The 20,566-nt window shown below is 31.9% G+C and overlaps 1 protein-coding gene across 1 annotated transcript in view; it reads left to right on the top strand.

The window, feature by feature from the left end:
- The window catches only part of LOC143236625 (uncharacterized), a 78,862-nt gene that overhangs the window by 21,432 nt on the left and 36,864 nt on the right, over positions 1–20,566 (top strand). Inside the window, 9 exon segments of the mRNA XM_076474961.1 lie at positions 555–764; positions 1,919–4,648; positions 4,650–4,799; positions 6,090–6,200; positions 10,139–10,327; positions 11,497–11,697; positions 14,762–14,930; positions 18,854–19,032; positions 19,502–19,681. Of these exon segments, the coding sequence (XP_076331076.1) occupies positions 555–764; positions 1,919–4,648; positions 4,650–4,799; positions 6,090–6,200; positions 10,139–10,327; positions 11,497–11,697; positions 14,762–14,930; positions 18,854–19,032; positions 19,502–19,681 (4,119 nt within the window).

The following is a 20,566-nucleotide window of genomic DNA, read 5'->3' on the forward strand; positions in this document are numbered from 1 at the left end:
TCGTGCGAAAGTAGTTCCATTATTCTCTTTTCATTTGTTCTGGCATGACCTGGTGGCTAGGGCACTTGCTTTGCAATATATGGGTCACAGGTTCAAATCCCCACAGCTGAAATGATAAGGATATTAGTTTATAATGTGACAGTCAATTCCACTATTTTCTGTAAATTAGTATCTCAAAAGTTGTTGATGAGTGGTGTTGATTAGGTGTTTTACTTTAGTCTATCAATACTAAACTAGGAATAGCTAGCACCTGTAACTCTGAAGTAGCTTTGCACAAGTTTCAAAACAAACCAAACTATTTTCATTTTGTTCTTAATTTTGTTTCATTTTTTTGTAGTTGTTGAAATTCTGAGTGATTGTTTAGGTAATTGAGTATCTGTTATTAATCTTATAAAGTTGTTATATGGTTTGCTAACATATATAATTGTTAGCAGTTTAGCATACAGACCTGAAAATTTTATATTCCATCAAAAAAAAGTACTATTTTTTAAATTTTATATTTTCTGTTATTTGAGTTATGTAGACAGAAGATTATGAGAGTGCATTTATTCCAGAATTTGAAAGAAAAGCTCATAGAAGCTGTAGAAGAGAAGCATAAACTTGAGAGTAACTTGTTACAACTTCAGTCTGAGAATGAAGTGATAAGAAAGTTTTGTGCTAGTTCAAAGGAGCAAGTGGAATGCCTGAATATGAAGCTGGATACACTGACAGCAACATGCCAATGCTTACAAAGTGAAATAGTTAAACTTCAAGAAGAAAATCAAGTAAGTTGAACAAATCATTCCCAGTAAATACATACTGTGATTATATTCTGCATAATTAATTATTTACATTTGTAAATGTAACTTACATTTATATCCTGTGATATTCCTGTGCCAACATGCTGTTAAATTTTGCTTCATGTGCACTTGGTAATAGTAAAACATTTTTTTTTGTTAAGATAAGTCATACATAAATTCTCGAGACCCATTTGTCATTCAGATAAACTTCATTATTCTGATCCAAAGAAAGTTTGTCATGGTAAAAACAAAAGTGAAATATCTTTGCATTGTGGATGACTATATCAGGTAAACTACACATTAATTAAGGGTTAGGTATAACTTAAAAAGATTGTGAGTTTTGACAAATAGATGATATTGATAAAGAAAATGGTAGGTGATTGAAAACGTATGCACTTATATCATGGTTATTTCCTTTAACTCTTTCACTGTCTTTATATAGATTTTGTGTATTTCTTCAAAGTTGTCAATTTTGTAGTGATGCATATAAACATCCAGGTTTCAAAACATAGATGTCAGCATACATGCAGGTTTGGTAGTTGTTTTAAGTACAGGGGGATATTTTCACATGTTGTAGTAAAGAGAAACTTTTATTTTTTGGTAGGCGTGAGGTAAAGCCAAATTTTGTACTTATTTATTTGGATATATCCAATCTGTGTGGCAAATCGGTTAATTATGTTCATTGTCTTTATTAAAGTCAGTGGTGCAAAAAAGTAAGTGTTTACTAAGTTAACATCTTAGACTAACCAGATGAAAGATGAAAGAAATTAAAAAATAAATTTGATTACTTTTTATTTTTATTTTATATTTTCTAAAGGAGCTACTGTATAAGATGGTAAGATTTGTTAAATTAAATTAAATTTAAGAGCTACTATAGTTGAATTTTGACAAAGTAGAATTTGCTTACAAGCTCACTAGGAAAATCAGAGTTGATCTTCAGACATTAGCAAAGGGCCATTGACAGTTACCATTTGTGCTAATGCTACTGTTTTATCAATAAATTTCAAGCATTCTTTTGCACACTGGAAGTTTTGGACCACTGGTGGTTGAATGCATTATACTTATTAGATAGTTAAAATAATGTCAAGTATATATGAAAATTGTTTACTTCCACTTTTTTATATGTACATCTATTCCAGGAATTAAAGGAGCAGTCCAGTCTGCTGATTGAAGCTCGAGATGCAGCTGTTAGCTCATTGAAGACACTTCATCATAGTCATAGTGATGCTACAACTTCAGCTCCTAAGCTAGATGATCTTGAAGATATTAAAACTTTACATTTAGAAAAAATTCACTTAGAGCAGAAGAACTCTGAACTTTGCCAAAAAAATTATGACTTACAACATGATTTTGATGCTCTTAATTGTGAAAAAGAAAATTTGAAGGCTGAAATTACTGCATGTAAGAAGAGTTGGGAAGTTTCTCAAATTGAATGTGAATCATTGAAACTAAAATTAGATGAAGTGCAAAATGAAAAGGAAGAACTTGTAATGGTTAATAGTGAACTGTGTAGTGTAAAGGAGCTAAATAATAACTTAGAGAATCGTTTAGTGGAATTATTAAAAGAAAAAGAAACAATGGCTTCTGAACTTGATGAAAAAACTACTAAAGTTAATGAAATGCAAAAACAACTTGAAAGTCTTACATCAAAACTAAAGGATTCAACAGAAGCTTGTCAGGCTTTTGAAGAAGAAGTACAAAAACAAAGACTGGAAAATGTAAATATTCGTACTGAGTTAGATTCCATTAAAACGTTTGACAAAAATTTAAATGCTAATATGATGGAGTCTTTGATGAAAATCAAAGATCTGGAAAGTGCATTGTCTTCTGCTTTCCAAGAAAAACACAATCTTGTGGAGGAGCTGAACCATGTAAAAGATTTACAGAGATTTGTTGAAGATGAAGCTAAAGAATATCAACTGGAATGTGAAAAATTAAAAATTGAAATCAAGAGCTTAGAAGCCAATCTGGAGAATGATAGCTTGCACATCAGCAAACTAGAAAAGGAGATAACAGCGGCAGAAAAGCGAGGGAAGGAATTTCAGCTTTCTTTTGAAAAAGTTCAAAAACAGTTAGAAGAACTAGAGAATAATTTAGTGAAAGGACAAACAGAATATCAAGAATATGAAGTAAGGAAAACATTAGAAAGAGAAGTGGAGAAAAGCTTTAAACTAGAGAAAGAAAAACTTGAGTTAGAAAAAGAAATTGGCATGCTTAGTCTATATATTGATGAGCTGAAAGGAGAGAATAATGAACTAAAATCAAACTGCCTACATTTTCAAACATTGTATAATGAATCACAGCAGGAAAGTAACCATTGCACTCAGTGTGCTTCTTATGAGAAACAAATTGAACAACTTTCATCTGATTTTTCTCAGCTGCAAGAAACTTGTAGTGAATATGAAAAGAATGGCATTTTAATAAAGAATAGTTTAAATTGTTTTTTTACAGATCTTTCAAATTATTTAAATTGTGAACTACGAGGAAGTGAACAACCTGATGAATCAGAAAAGGATATGTTTGAAATAGAATTAAGTAGATTGGATTTTATGAAAAAAGCTATTCAGATAAACTGTAATAATGCTGAAGAGTTAACTATTGAGAAAAAAGAGATTCAGAATCAGTTAATTATGCACAAAGAAAGATGTGACATTTTACTTGAGGAGAAAAATAACCTCATTGAAGAAAAAGAGAAGTTAGAAAATAAATATGAAGACCTTTGCAGAGTTTATGATGAAATAAAAAAAAAGTTAAATATTATTGAGCATGACAGTGAATTAAATGTCAATGAAATTGTAAAAGATTCAACATTGCTTACGAGTGACTCAAAAGTACAGACATTAGATGCCAAGCAAAGTATGACAGTACAGCTTGAAGAATGCAGAAAAATGTTGAAAGATTTGGAAAATGACCTTGATGAATCAAAACAAAAAGAAACCAAGCTAAACCAGTTATTGACAGAAAAAAAAGACCTTTTATATAACATAAACAAACAGTTAGAAGAAAAAGACCAAGATCTGATCTTAGCTGTACATAAATTGGAAATTTCTGAAGAATGGATAAGAAACAAAGACAAAGAGTTAAAAGAATCTAAGGAGCAATGTATTGAACTGTTAAAGAGAAATCAAAATCTGAGTAGTCAACTTGAAGAACACAAGGATTGTCTTCATTTTAGGGAAAAAATAAATGATTTGACCAAGAATCTTCAGGAATTAAAAAACACAAACTGGCATCTTGAAATGCACATTAGCAGCTTAAATGAAAACTTAGAGCATAAAGTGAAAGAATTGGAATGTGTTTTGCATGAGAAGGAAGACTTAAGACAGGAGAAATTGAGTAGCCTTCAGCAGATAGAACAGTTGAAGGAAGAAATTGAACAGTTAACAATTAATTTGGTAGAAGTACAGCAGAACTTAGAAAAGGTGAATGTTGCAAAATCAGAATTAGAAGCCAAAGTAAACATGGTGAAAGTTACAAAAGACAAAGAAGTACAGATAGAAAATTACTTAGAAAACAATGAAGAAAAAGAAATTGAGAGCTTAAAGCTGAAGCTAGAGGCTGAAGAAGCAAAGATGAAGTCTCTAGAGGAGGAAAAAGCAGATTTACAGCAACTTAGTAATAAATTGCAAGACACTTGCAACCAAGCTTGGGAGGAAGAAAAAACTCATTTATACATGCAATTACAGCAACAGATAGATCTTTCTGAAAAATACAGTAAAGAGAAAATGGATATGTTTCATGTTTTAGAAGAGCTGGAAGATGAGGTCAAAACTTTAAATAGTCAACTGGAAAAAGTAAATCATGATCTCATTGGAGTTGAGACAGAGAAATGTAAGTTACTAGAAGAACTTAATTTATTAAAAACTACCCCCTAATTTATCACAAGAGAATACAGGAAATCAAAGCACAGAGAAAAGTGTAGAACTATGTCAACGTTTAAAGGAAACAGAAGATAAGATGGCAAAGTTTAAGGCTGTAGCTATGAAAGTCAAGAAGGAACTAGAAGAGACTAAAAAGAGGGTAAGAGTGTATTGTGAAGCTTGTGATTTACAACAATGCATATGTTTTATTGCATTTGTTTAAGAAGAGAGTATTGCGCACGGGTGTGTGTATATAAAGAACTGTATTTTTAGTGTAGAACACAGACTTTTAAAATAATATAAAATACTGTACATGTTGAACATGATTATTATTTTTTATTGGAAACTCACATTTCATTTAATACCTAACACATGGACCAGTCCAGCTTTCTTCATTATTGAGCATCAGAAGGTCAACAGGGAGGTCATTCTAGAAACTGGTAATTTAGAGATAATTTGATAGATGTTGACAAATAGAGTTCTGCACAACTTCTAAAATGGAAGGAATAATAACTAAGTATAAAATATGTCATAATTAAATATGTATGGTTTAAACTATGGTGATACCATTTTTCATATTTTTGAGAAGTGCTATGGAAATCATCTTGTAATGCATCATGCATCTGCTCCAACTTCAGCATTGTGGTATTAGTTTCACAAAATATTGCAACTAATGATTTCTTGTATATGATTTCAATTCCCATGTTTGATAATAACAATTCTATTTGTTAATTTTATATTTCACTATCAAAGCAATAATCAATTGATAAATCTCTGATTCAGCTGGTACGTCAGATTGAGTGGGATATCTTCAAATAAGTTCTTCTCTCATTTGACCTGGATCCATTGTTTAACTTGGGTGTTATACTTAAACCATCATATTCATAACCACATCAAGATTATTTCAAATATTATGACATCATTTTACTTTACATTTACAAGTTAACTTCTCCATGTGAGCTTTCATGGTCTTGGTTTTGGTCCACTAACTTACACCTCAAAAATAGTAACAAATATCTTTATTTTGTTTAACCAAAACAACTCACTCCTTTCTTGGATGCCTGACATGGTCAGGTGGTTAGGGCATTTGACTCTTAATCTGAGTGTTGTGGGCTCAAATCCCTGTTACACTAACCATGCTTGCCCTTTCAGCCATAGGGGCATAATGATGTGATCTGACAGTGGGTGTTGATGACTTGGTGATTTCCATCTAGTCTTACATTGCTAACTTAAGGACAGCAAGTACAAATAACCCTAATGTAGCTTTGCACAAAATTTAAAAAAAATCAAACAAACTGGAATGACTTTTTTATCCACATCAAGATATATATCCAGGTGTTGAAAAATTGAATTTTTATTTGCCATGTAATTTAAGTACAGTGTATGTAGTTACATCTATAATATGTTAATAGTATTAATAATACTTATGTCTCTCTGTATTAAAATTTAGTTGACTGGAGTTACTGAAGAGAGAGACGCACATCAAAAGAAAGTAGAAAATTTGACAAGAGAGACTCAACAACTGTATGAAAAGTCTCTTCAAACTGTTCTTAATTTCCAGGTAAAAGAACATTTCTTTGCCTATAGTTTGAATGCACAGGGATCAGATTATACTTGAATATTTGGAAAGATTGGGAAATTTGAACAAGGAGGAAAAAATTGTGTATGATTAAAAATTAACCCCAAATTTTGAAAATTGGAAAAAAAATGTAGCTGGAGTCAGGCTGCTAAGCTATGCCAGTTATTGATACATTGTAATATAACTTTAGTCACTGTTGCTATAGCTCATGATAATTTAATTTGTTATATCTGATGAGAGGTTAGATAAAATATCCTTTTATAAATAAAAATGCAACATTTTATTAATTATAAACAAGTTGAGTGCCTTTGTTTGAAAATCTGAAGTATCATAGCATGAAGTAAATATGTTTTAAGGTGTTTTCCTTTTATAACTAACCAATCAAAAGTGGTGTTAATTAGGCATAATTATGAGGAAAAGTGTGTGCAAGTATGAAAAATCTAGTATTGTGCCTAGAAGGTCAAGGGAAAGTTAGAGAAAATGTTTTATTAGAATAACATGGCATTCTAATTCACTACTTTACATTCTTAAAGCTACATTTGCATATTTTATTTGGTCTAATTTTGATCATAACTAGAGATGTGATTTGTTTATTTTCATGTTTGTATTATCATAGAAATTGTGTATTTTAGGTTTTGTCTTATTAGACACTACAGAGACAAATTACTGTTTTTAAGGCTGCTAAGTATCTAATGAGAGTATTTGTACAAAGCAATAGAATATTTGAAATTTTGAATGTGATATGTAGTTAAGAAAACCTTTGATATTTTTTTCACTTTCATGAAAATAATAATACAGATAAATTTGCAATATTACTCCTTGGCCTTCCCATTATTTTTCATGGGCAGGTGAGGGCCAGGTTACAACTCTCTTCTGTCATCTGAAAACCCTTTACAATGGATTCAAGGGTATTACATGTTCTGCCAGAGGTTTATACATTCAACTTTGGTTCTCTCCTTCTCTATCCTCTATTCTGATTTCTTTTCCTTTACTTGGGATCATGTCTTGTCCTGTTATTTAGTACAATCAGTTCTCAATCTCCTTCACTGGGGTGCTGTAGAATGTGCAGTGCCTTTTTGTTTGAATTTTTACTTCAATCTGTTTATAGTTATTGAAAAGACAGGAGATTGGAGACCTACTATCAATCTATTTTTGCTGTATACCTTTCTGCACACCCCCCTGATGTCCCATGGATTTATCATACCTCTCTAACTTTGGTAAATTTTTCTCTAGGTCTTTGGATAACCAAATTCAGAATAATTTATGCTTATTTTCATAACCCCATTACCCAAGAGTCACGTCATTATCATTTGTTTTTCCACTGGGAAGAAGTATTCCAGTTCTTTGCATGACATTTTGGTCTTGCCTTGACTCCTTATTTGTTCTATTGGATTGTCCATGCCTGTGCACATCATAGTTATTTATTAGGTCTTTGGACTTATCATTATATGGATGATTGGCTTTTGCTTGTCTCTTCCTAAGCCCAATCTATCAATAATACTTGTTTCTTTATTTGGGAATCTGCTCAGGTTGCATTTCTCATCAAAATGGAGAAGTTTCTTCTCACTCCTACTCAACATCTCATTCATTTGGGGGTCCTCTTCAATTTCCATCATGGCCAGTTCCAGCCTTTTCCACTTCAGTTTTTGGATAGAGAATGAGCAGTTATTTTGGGCTGTGACTTCGTCTTCTATTCATGCTTAAGAAGTTCTTTCTCTTTTGGAAATGTAGACCTCTCTGGAAGCTCTCAGACTGACATGTGTGTTCCCTTCAGCGGATGCTTTTTAACCAGTGGAACTTTTCCTACAATCCTTTGGATCATCCTATTACCCTTCTCCCAAGTATCGAGGCCGACCATGTTTGGTTCCTCAACAGGGCTCTTAACAGTCACTTGTTACTCCATATTGGCCTGCCCAGTGGTTTTGTCAGCTTTGACCTTTACTGAGCAGCAACCACTTCCTTTACCTCTGTCCAGGTCTTTACACCAGCAACTTCTTTCATCCAGATGTTGCTAAACTTCGTTTTCATGTGTTGCTTTTGTCAGGTCCTTTGCCTCCTCTTAGGGATCTACTAGGTTCTTTGCTCAGCCAATCCATACATCCTTCCTTATTGTCCAGGTATCAGCATCATTGGTCTTCCTTTTACCAGTACTCCATTGACCAGGGATTCTGTTCTTCACATCCTTCTGTTTTTTCAGTTTTCCAGGTTCTTTACCTAATTATTTGATCAAGGTTTGTCTGTGTTTGCTGTTTCTAGTTGTCATGGTGCTATGTTCCTCATAGCTTCTTCTCCTCCCCTGTTATTTCTTTTATTTTCTGTTTCTTCCCTTTTGTTTGTTCACCCTGTCTATGGAGACCTCTAAGCTGGGACCTCAGTGTCATCCTTCATGCCCTTACCTGTTCTTTCAAATCTATTGCTCTGTTTTCATTGTACCATCTTTCTCTTAAGGCCCATTTTTTCTTTATTTTGGTAGTGATCATCATCATTTTGTTATTTACTCTCTTAATGTTTCCTGCACCCTTTATCGTACTTCGTATGTTGTTCATTCTTTCCCAAGACATCTGCTTCTCATGAGGATTGTTTTGCCTTCTCTCTTCTTTCCCTCCCTTCTATTTCCATTTATATTCCTATTCTAATCCTGATCATCTTTTTTTGTCCTGTCTGTTCCCTTTATATGTCCTGAACTGGATATTTTTGGTATTCCCTTACCCATGTTTTCATATCCGGGTATCCCCCTTGTTTTTTGTGATCTTCCTTCTGTTACCCTTACTGGCTGGGTTCAGCAACTCATCCATCTATATCTTGTTCTGACCTTGTTGATGGAAGATAATCAGCAGTTTAATATGTGGGAACATCAAATATGCCATGTTACTTTGTCTTAAGTTGCTTGGATCTATTGCCCTTTGGAAGAGATTGTACAACCATGTTATTGCTGTATCCACTTCATTCAGGTATCTTCTTCAGCCTGTGGTGATTCTTCACATGTCTGTTCACCTGTAACTAGGGTAAGTTGACATTTTGCTTTCACTTATGCATCTTTTGCACTTCTGGATCTCATCTGGTAGTGGGTGTTGCCTGGTCCGGTATGTTTATTTGTTTTATACTAGCTCTTACTCTGGTTCTTTATAATGCTTACTGTTGAGATGGGGTGTTTCTGTAAGACTTCTGGACACTTTTCTGGTGGTGTATCCATATCTAATTTTATTACTCATAGACTTCATGAGTAAAGCAGACATGGAATTTTGCCCATTCGTACTGACCTGTGAGTCTTATAACTTTGGCGTTTTTGAATTTCAAATACCCATTGCACTGTCTTTGGTGGGTTGTTCCTCTAGACCCCCAACATATCTCTCCTTTTCCTAGTGGAGCACAGAAGTTTTCTCACTTCCAATTCCCAGTGGTGGACCATGGAGGTTTCCTTGAGAGTGTGTTTTGTACAATAACAAAATCTCATAGCCATATATATTCAACTGATGAGAATGGAACTGTTGTCATTATGCTGCCACACAATGTGGCACCATGTCTATTATGCAAGTCACTTCCACTGGATGTTTTCTGCTCAGATGGATTGTACTTGACATAATCCGGTGTATACCAAAAGGTTTTCCCTCAATGCTTTTGCTTGGATATACCCCACTTGGCTATCTCAATATCAATTCAAGGTGATTCCACTGGATGTTTTTGCTTTATACAATATTTAACAATAAGATAAATCATCCTACAGATGTTGGGTGGGTTTGATAGTGTTTACCATTAAGAATTTTGTTTTTTTATTGTGATTTTTATTTAGCTCAATACAACATCTAGTATTCTATTTATATTCTAATCTATTTTATTTAATCCACATTTTTATGTATTAGTTTTTCCTCTAAGAGACGAATAAACACGAATGTATAAGGTAATTGTGATTTAATTTTTAGAGCTTGCAGGAAGAGTATGATAAATTACAAGATGAACATGAAGTAACAAAGAAGTCATTAAAACAAGCTGAACAAGATGTAACTTCATCACTTACAGAGCTGAACAAAGTTTGGGAGCAAGTAGAAAATGTGAGACTTGAAAGAGATCAAATACAAAAAACTTCAGATGCCATTCAAGCACAGAAAAAGGTATATATTTATAAATATTTGTACTCGTATGCAAGATTTACTTACAGTAGCTATTAACATAGAAGTTTCCTTGTATTTTATGGGTATTTTTTGCATCATTGAAAATGTGGGAGTTAGTGAAGCCTACAAAATGCAGAATCCTTGAATAACTACAAACATACACAAAATTAGTATTTGAGGAATTTTGTCTTTACATATCTGCTAGCTGGTAGCTTCCACATTTTAAAGGCTGTAAGTGATGACTTCTCAAGCTTTTGTATCATTTAGTTGATGACATATGGATAGGTATATGTTGTGAAATAAAACCATCTTTTCTTAGAGTGAAGTACAATTTTGAAGTTAAAGTATCTTTAACAATCAAATTATGGAGCTAAAATATCTGCACTCATAGTAATCTATCTTCAGCTGGAAAGAAACTTGGTCGAAAGTTTTGTGATCATGTATATGTACAATTATAATATGATCACGTTTCTGCTGCATTAACTGTCTTAAGAATAATTTCAAAACGCATTTGCTCACCAGTTATAGTGCATTCATATCGGTAAATAAATTGACATTATACATCTAATTATACTTGTAACTTTACACAAATTGTAATTTTTTTCCTTTTATTATGTTTTAAAAATGTGTCTTTATGATTCTTATAGCTTAGCATGTTATAAAGACAAACAAATATTATATTCTGTATTCTGAAATGTATATTAAGTTTTTGAAGTGTAAAGATTAGTACTATACACCAGTTCAAAGGATCATGGTTTGAGTTTTGTAACACTGTTCAGTCAACTCATCTGGTGTCAAAAGAACTGGTGAAAAATGGAGGTGAAAATTTGGTACAGATTTTAAAACACGTTTTACACTTAAAGTTAGATATAAAGCATAACATTTCACTGTTTTAAAGACATTTTTGTTCACTTGAATTTTATAACTTAATAACAGTGACAGTTTCATTACTTGTGAAATTATATGACATTTACAGTCAAATGTTAAACATTGTTTAATAAAGTTGGTTCAGCTTTGTAGGTAGGAAATAGTACATTGTATCATTAGACTTTTGAAAATCCTAGTATTTACCTATCAGTTGAATTTTTTTAATTATTCATGTATTATTACACGTGGTATTAGGAATAATTATTTACAGAGTGACATTAGCAATTGTGTATGGTATTTAGGTTTTGGAGCAAAGCAAGACAAATCTAGAGGAAAGAATAGTTGTTTTAGAAGCAGAAAAAAATTTAGAGATGAAGAAACATGAAACAACAAAGTGTGACTTTAAAAAACAAGAAGAAAGAATCAACACTTTGGAAAAACAATTGGAAACTCAAAAGGAACTTTGTAAAATAAAAATGGAAAAACTTGAAGAGGAGCTTAAGGTAAATTTACATACCAAGCTACAGTATATTAATCTATAGTAAAATTTAAGTTATCAAAAGCTGGTACTGTAATGTGCCAAAAAAGATAAAATATTTTGCATTTTTTTCACAAAAAGTGAAAAATTTTTAAAATATGTATGTAACTGCTGTTCATGTTCAGCAAGCTATACAATCATCTAAGCCTAATGATTAATGAAAGGTATAATGTACAAATCCTATGCTGTTTAGAAGTTCATCAAGCAGTTTCAGAAATATTAATTACTTCTTCAAAATGTTGCACAAGTTTCATCATTAAACAGTTTACATCCTTTATCATGGTTTATTTCCTTGTTTCTTGAAGATTGTACAACATAATCTGACCTTTTTAAATAACTTAATTATATATATTTGGACTGGATAATCAGTCTATTAAACTTTTTATTGCATTAGAAAAGTATATTTACATTGTAGCTTTTTACCTACATGTAACCATTTCACATGGAAATTTAAATGATGAAAATGTATGTTAAAAAAGATCAAGTTGCACTTTTTTAAAACACTTTAATATATTTACTCTAAATTTTTGCACAGTGCTTGAAAAAATTATTTCACACATTTGACATTGAAAGCTTTATAGCATGCTATTTTTCTCTTGATATCTAGACACAATAGTGCATCATATGGCCAGAACAATGTGCTACAGGACATGCTGTGTGTTATTGACAGGAGTGATTTCATTTCTTGTGTCATGGACTGTAGTAATCCACACTGTTACATATTTCTAATGGATGCGCTCTACTGGACTTTTATTTCAGATACGAAATTTCAAGGCAACACATTAAGAAACACTTGAGATATAACATCCTCAGTTTTGATTTTCTTCCTATTTATTTTTGTTCTTTGCACCAAAAGTATAGAAACTTTATGATGGAGAAACATGCTACATTTATGGATTTCTTTTTCTTTTCCAATTTGGTACACTGATAGATCTTCTACACCTAGTGTTAGGAGCCTTATTTGGTGTAGATATAAGCCACATGTGCAATGCTATTTAATAAAAACTGCTCATATTTAATGAAAATATTTGTGCACACATATGCAAAAAGTCACATGACTTATTGGTTTAACATTTTCACTGCAGTTTCACCTAAGAGTAAAAGTGGACAGTTTTTAGTTTTTGGCATTCTGATTAAAGACTGCTAATTTATAACATTAAAACTATAAGGTGAAAGGATGTGCAGATACACAAGTATTGGTTTGGCCAAGCAAACTAGATTAGGAGTTTTTAGCTGAAGTTTTCAAAAGGGTTGTATTGGTGAATGGTTGTTATTGATTACTTACTGCTGACTTTTATAAAATATTATCTTAAGCAATTAGCATAAGTAATAATACTTGATATAGGTGTACCAATTACATGGGGGTGATGACGAGAAATGCCAATCTAAGTTACATCACATTACTATAAAAGAAGCTATTAACACTGTTTAAGAAAGGAAATACTACCACTATGTATTTTAAAGAATCTGATTGTTTTTTGTATAGTAAAGTTCTGTTCTGAAAAAATTGGTTGCAGTCATAAAGCTGATGTGGTTTACTGTCAAGTGTTACTTTCTCACCTGCTTAGGTTTGTTGGTGTAATGACAAAAAGTCTTGACATCTAATGAAAAACACCTTAGGTGTGAAAAAAGATGCAGCCATGTAAAAGGGGACTGAGTGTGTGACTTGAAAGAATTAAATCAAAATTGACAACCAAACTGACACCTACACTAATAACATTGATAAGAATTTTACAGCAAATTATTATTCAGTAGTTAATTGTGCTGTATATTTTGAATTTTATCTCTGATAAGGCATTTACAGCAAATAGTTATTTGTTAGGTTGGTATGCTGCATATTTTGTTTTACCCACCATCATTCCCTAAGTTGAAGAAAAAGGTGTGGCATGGCTATCCAATGAATGATTATTTGCTAAAAAATTCATATCAGTACTAAAGTGTAGGTATGAATTTGATCATCAAGTTTGATTTCATTCACACACAATCCATTTTTGGCTGCAACATTTTTGCATACCTAAGGTGTTCTTTATTAGATAGTTTATATGCCAGTTTGCATATTAACACTTGTGAAGTAGCAATAGGGTTTATATTTAGAAAAAGAAATTCTGAATTGAGTACTGTATAAAAATAAATATTTGTGTTACTTGTTTCATTACTAACTTTACAGTGTTTCTTATTTTTAGGTTAACTTAGTCCCTGTTCTATGGTTTGTAAGCTCAAACTTACAGAATACATATTTATTACAAACTGCTGTCATCTATGCAGTTTAGGCAACTGAAAGCCATTAGCTACTGTTTCATATTTTTCGTATTTGACACAGGCTAAGTGTGAAGCATTACTGTACATTAGGACAACCAATGCAAGGCAGCTAAAAGAGGGGGGGACATTTGTTTCAACGTTCATGCTTATTTATAGTATATTTGATAAAATACAACTAACATGTAAAGAGATGTGTTTGCTTTATTTAGTGTTCCAATCCATTTTGGCTTGAATTATTGCACTTTCTTTTTGCAACCAGTAAATTTAAGGATAGTTTTTGTCGGTTATTATGCTTACTTACACGTACACTGCATTGAAATCAGAAAAATACTAAAATATCTTGTTATTGGTGCTTTAACATTTCTAGTTATGTTTGACAATTATAACTTACAAAGCATTTTTCCTAAAATTCATGAAGTCTTCAGAATGTCTTGTTTTTACTTGTTTTGTTCTTTCAGCTATTTGCACAAGCAAACATGGCTGTGGAATAAAACATCATTCATGCTCATTGTAATAAACTAGTTTCAGTAAGTTCTCTTCAGCTTGACTTAAAATATTTGATTAGGTTACTTATGAATTCATGATCATGAATTAGGTATGCATTTTGCTCATCTTTTGTTGCTATCCATAGCAAGTCTCAGTGAACTAGTAAAGTATAAATAGCAAAATCAGTAATTTATCATTTTCATATGTACTGTAGTTGCATTCCCTGATTCTTCTACTTAAGTGTATTGAAATTATTTTAATTTAAAACTTTCAATTTGTTTCAGGAAGCCAAGAAAAATGCTCACAGTTTACTTGATTTAGAAATGGCCGATTATGAACGAACTATTTCGGAACTTAATCAACAGTTGAAACAGATGTCTACAGAAAAAGAAGAAATGAATGAAGAGCTAGTTAGGTTGAAGGAAAAAATTTCAGGACTTCAGGGAGAAATTGGTAATTTAGATGCTTATAACACACCTCCATGTTTGCTGTTTGTAAGATAAAACTTGTGCAAAATTCATACTTAAAAATGCAATTAAATTCAATATTCTTTTATTAGTAATGGAATGTAATATACGCTACAGTAAACATTCATTAATATTTTATTACATGGTTTACCTATACTCTTGTGCAAGAAAATAAGACTTCCTCTTTGAATGTTTAGTTAGTAATTGTTATCCTTGACTGTCAGAGAATTATAAATTTATATTTATGGTGAACTTTACTGCATAGAATATATATCGTATATACTTTTTACTTTGATTCTGTTATGAACTGTGAGCGGCTTTGAAGTTATTGAGTAAATACAAGCATATCAAATTTCAAAATTTGAGTAAAAAGTAGTTCTAACCTTATGTAATTTTATCTTTGAAATGTTTTAGAATGAGTAATGTACAGTTATGAAAAAGGGAATCTAAATAAAGTTTAGAACAACCATTTTGAAAAATCCTAAATAGGTGATAAATTTTTACCAATTTCTGCCATTGTTTTTATGATTTATATCCACTTTTGTCAAAATAAAATTTCTAACGAATTGTGTTAACTATTTCACGACAGGTAACTGGCCAAAGACCATGTCATTGCATTTGTTGACTTGCATTCAAAATTTTGTTGAATTTTATGAACTTGCATCAGAAAGTTTGGAATCAAATTGTGGGTTATAATTTAAACTTTAATGTTATATATGAGTTAATTTCTTAATTAAAAAGTAAATATTAAAATTACCCATCTAAAATATAGATTTTAGTGAGTTGTCATATGTTGAATGCAGCACTGTTTAAAATTAGATGTTTGTGATGTCAAAATACTAAGTCTATAGTTTCATACAAACTAGGACCTCAGATTACTAATATTATCAAATAGAATATAAAATAAGAACCTCGTATCTTTTTATTTTGTTGAGCTATGGCTTATGTATTGAGCCAAACACAGTGGCCATGTTTACCTCTTTCCATTTTTGAAAATGGTTTCTTATATACTCTTAGTTCAATATATGGCATAAAAATAACTAATTGACAGTTTAAAATGTTCCACTAGTAGTTTTCTCAGCCATTTTATATGTGAAAAACTTTGTAATTTTGAGGTTAAGAACTATATACAAACAAATGGCCTAAGCATGGGCAACCCAGTATCACCAGTTCTAGCCAATATTTTTATGACACAAGTTGAAACACAAGCAATTAACACAGCATTACATCCACCACTATACTGGTACAGATATGTAGATGACACGGTTGTAGGATTCAGATCTACAGAACACACTTAATTTTTTTCAATCACATTAACTCTATACATCCCAACATTAACTTCACATGTGAACAGGGAGAAAGCAATCAAATATCATTTCTTAACTTCAAAATTAAAAGAACCGACACACAATTCAAAACAGAAATCCACCGAAAAATCACCCATGCTGGACTATACATTCCTTGGGACTCAGCACATGAAACAAAACAAAAACTCAACATACTAAGAGACCAAATACACAGCTATAAAACTATGCTCACCAGATAAAATTAACGATGAATTAGACAAAATAAAACAATACTTCATCAACATCAGTAAGTTTCCTCCACAAACCGGAGAAAACATTATACGCACACACCTAGACAGAAAGCAAAATCAACCAACAAAAGTAAATATATCTCACAAATCAAAAAATCACGAAACCATGTACTGCTGCATACCATATATTCCCGTCATCAGCAGACAAATAATCAACATTTGGCAAAAACTAGTAACAAAATATGACATTCCAGTTAATACCAAATTTATTCAAAAACCAGGCACAAAACTGAGGTCTATACTATGTAAAAACTACATTGACAAACACCACACCAACATTATTTATAAAATACAATGTGACAACTGCCACGACTTCTATATTGGAGAAACAAGTAGAAAAATGGAAACCAGATTCAAAAAACATAAAAAGTCACCTTCACACGTTTTCGAACACTGCAAGTCAAATGAACACAATATAACCATAGAAAACACTCAAATACTAAATAAAGAAACAAACATAAACAAACGCAAAATTAAAGAAGCCTTACTTATACAACAACTTAAACCGAAAATAAACCAATATAAAGGAATGCCTTTATACCAATATTAATATAATAAAATAAAATTATATATTCAAAAATCTAACACCGCCCTCTACATTCCGACACTTAGTTACACAACCCCTTCCAAACATGTGGTCAGCTTCCGGTCAGTTACCTCTATCTTTCTTTGTGAACCTGACGATGACCAAAGAAGGTTGAAACGTAGAAGACTATGTAAAATATTTTCTCAACCCAAACAAGCTGTTTTTGCATATATATTTCTCTACAAGTGGGTTTTCTTGACATCACTTATTATTTACCTTTATGTAAATTTGTTAAGTATTGACATACTTCTGAGAACTTTTCTGTTCATAAAAGATTAGAAGGCATGATGATTCACATTTTATCAATCTTGTTAGATTTGATTAATAATTTACACTAATATGTCTCCTGAAAGTATGTACCTATTTTTGCATATTATATTGTGTTGATATACAGCAGTATAGCATGCATTGAGATTTTCTTAACCTGATGATTGTGGTATTGGTTGGGACAAATGCTACCTCTAGAATTTCCAAGTTAAAGAGTGTAATGAAGATCTACTAGATTGCTTTAGTGTGTTTTACCACTATTAAAAGTTTTATTCCAGGGTTCATACAAATTTTGGAAAGTTTGGAATATTACATTCATAATTTCCAGGAATTAGAAGAATATGGAAAAATTGGATTTTACCTTAGGGGTTTAAAATGTCACAAAAATTCTGCCTTAATGAAATAAAAGCATGTTATTAACATGTTTATTAGGATGCTTGGAATCATCATTTCTGTGTCCATCCCTTTTGACATCTGTAGAATTATGCACTTGTGTTAATTTTCACAGTAGTCCATTATGGCTAGAAAAGGAAGGTTTGGAGGTGAAGATAATGTCATGCCTATTCATTAAAGCCTAGATTGAAAAGAAATGTATTTTAACTGACTTTCAAGAGACCCTGAGAATGATTGACAGAGTCTACTGTTCCATGCATTCTAAAACAATTGACATTGGGTATGTGAAGACATGCTGTATTAGTGTTGTGAACTCATCAGAAACATGAAAGATGCCAGTTTTAGCCAGTGTATTTTATTCTTAACTTGCTAGCAAGCTCAATAACACCAGTGGTGCTAATACAACTGAAGGGTATGACAATTCATTTAAGATCAACAGTTTTAAAACTGGTCTAACTCCTCAGGAGTTCCTGCAGTCACTACATTGCCACCAAGTATACTTGCCCTGTTTTGTTTTTGGAAATTCTCAGTTTTGTGATCAGTATACCTATCCTTCTTGTGTTAGTAATATTGCAATTTCTTCTTGTTTTTGTTAAATTTTTAACTGAAATCACTATTTTCCTGTGTTAATCTGAATTCTTTTGATGGAAAATTGTTTAAGAGAGTATGCTCTTACTAGCTGTAAACAACAATGTGAAAACTTTTCTTCTATCTCTTTCATAGTTTTTTTTCAAGAGTAATGTTTCTTAGGGTACTTATTCTGACTTAGTTTGTCAAAATACTGATGTTTACATTTAAGCAATACAATTGAGTTTGATTTTATCCTGAATCTACAAAGCTTAATGTATATGTTTTAACTTTTTAATTATTAAAAATTTTTGTTTTTGCTCATTGTGACAAAAAATGCCCAAAGAGCATATATTCTTTTCATGATTAAATAAATATGAGATTTTTCAGTTGGATGGCCCTGTATGTTACGACAATTGATTAAAATTAATTTTATCCTAAAGTTCATGAAACACATGCTTATATTCTATGATGATTTATGAAAATATCATTTTTCTAGAACATCTTGATAGTCAGCATCAGTTGGAAGAGATGAGAGCAAATAATTTAAAAGAAGCTCTTGATAAGACTAAATCTGAATTGTCAGCAGCAAGGAACAATGAAACTGACCTTCTTCAGGCCGAGGCTAAGTTAAAAAATAATCTAGAGTCAGCCTTACAAAAGAGTGAAGAGTTAAAAGTAAGAGTTAGGCTTAGAATTTTGATTTTAATGGTAGTAATTCGGCTAAGTCAGTGAGACATTTTTGTAGAAATACATGCTAGTAGTATGAGGGAACAAGTATTTGGTGTGTTTCAGTATGACTTCTTGAATTAGTATGGAATAATTATAAACTAAATCATTTAAAGATGCATTACAAATTATATGTATTTCATTGACACATCCAACTGAAGGTGTTTAGCCTGTGCTGAAAATATTTATCAAAAGTTTTGCTGATTTGTTTCTACTAGTTTAAGTTGTTACTAGGTTCATAACAAGATATTCAATAAGAAAAAAGTTCTGGTGATTAAATATTTTAGAAACTCACTATTATTATTATTATTATTAGCTGGTAGCATAGCTCTGAAAAATTTAATTTCATCTGTTTCTTTTCTTCTTTTCCAATAATTGAAAATTTGCATTTTGAAGATGCACATTTTATTTCCTTTAGGTTCAGTTGTCAGAAAATATACTGGAGAACCAAAGACTCTCAGACCTTTTAAAAGTTAGCAAGGAAAACCATGAGAAGGTAGTGAAGTCTTTAGAGAATAAAGTGTTGCTACTTCAGAAGGATGTTAAAAGAGCCCAAGAAGAACTGGAAGCTTCTAGGAAAGAGTTTGAAAGTTACAAAGTATGATTAACCCTGTGTGTATGTCTGGGTCAAAGTGTGCATGTCATGATGTTTTACAGTTACATTCAAAATATAAGTAATTTTTATCATGTGATAATAAACATGGCAATAAAATGTAGATTAATTTCATAATTTAGAAAATAAATATTTAATTCATGTTGCTTTTCAGACTCTGAGACAGTGGTGAGTTTATGGACTCATAGCGTTATGGTCCACAGCTTTGTTTCCTAGGGTAGACATGGTGGTAGGGCTTAATGTTGCTTTGCTCTAACACGTTTATCCCACAATATGCTGCTCTAATGAACACAATCTTTAAATGACTGAAAACAACTGAAAGGGAAGCCACTTTAAGATGAGTTGCCTTTGATTTGTTTTCTTCTGTTGGTTCTTTGAGTGTTTGATGTTTTAACTTTTTCCTAGTTGCTTTTTAGCCTGCCACTTACTTGATAGCTGAAAGGTCTGGGTGTGAAATTTTAGATTTTCTCTCCTTGCACTGATGCTTCAGTTCATCTTGAAAGGTTTACCTCTCAGTTATATGAAGGGACAGTTGTACCTTATCCAACACTTTGTTAGAACTTTGTGATTTGGCCTGCCACCTTCAGGTGGAAGCATTTTCTGACTCTCAAGCAATACATTCTGTTCCTCAAATATTAGGGTTTTATGGTGGAACTTGTAATTAACCTGAATATTTCAATGTCCCCTAATGGGATAGAGTAGGTCTGTAGACTTACAACTATAAAATATAGCATTTTGTTTCCTTTCACTTCATTTTGTTAGAAGATTCTCAGGATCATGACCTTCATTGATAACAAGCTGGATCCATTGTTAGAAATGTTGGATCAGCTTTTGGCTTCTACATTTCTCCCTGTTTTTGTTAGAGTCTCA

This window comes from Tachypleus tridentatus, chromosome 13, assembly GCF_004210375.1.
Source record: "Tachypleus tridentatus isolate NWPU-2018 chromosome 13, ASM421037v1, whole genome shotgun sequence".
Lineage (NCBI taxonomy): Eukaryota > Metazoa > Arthropoda > Merostomata > Xiphosura > Limulidae > Tachypleus > Tachypleus tridentatus.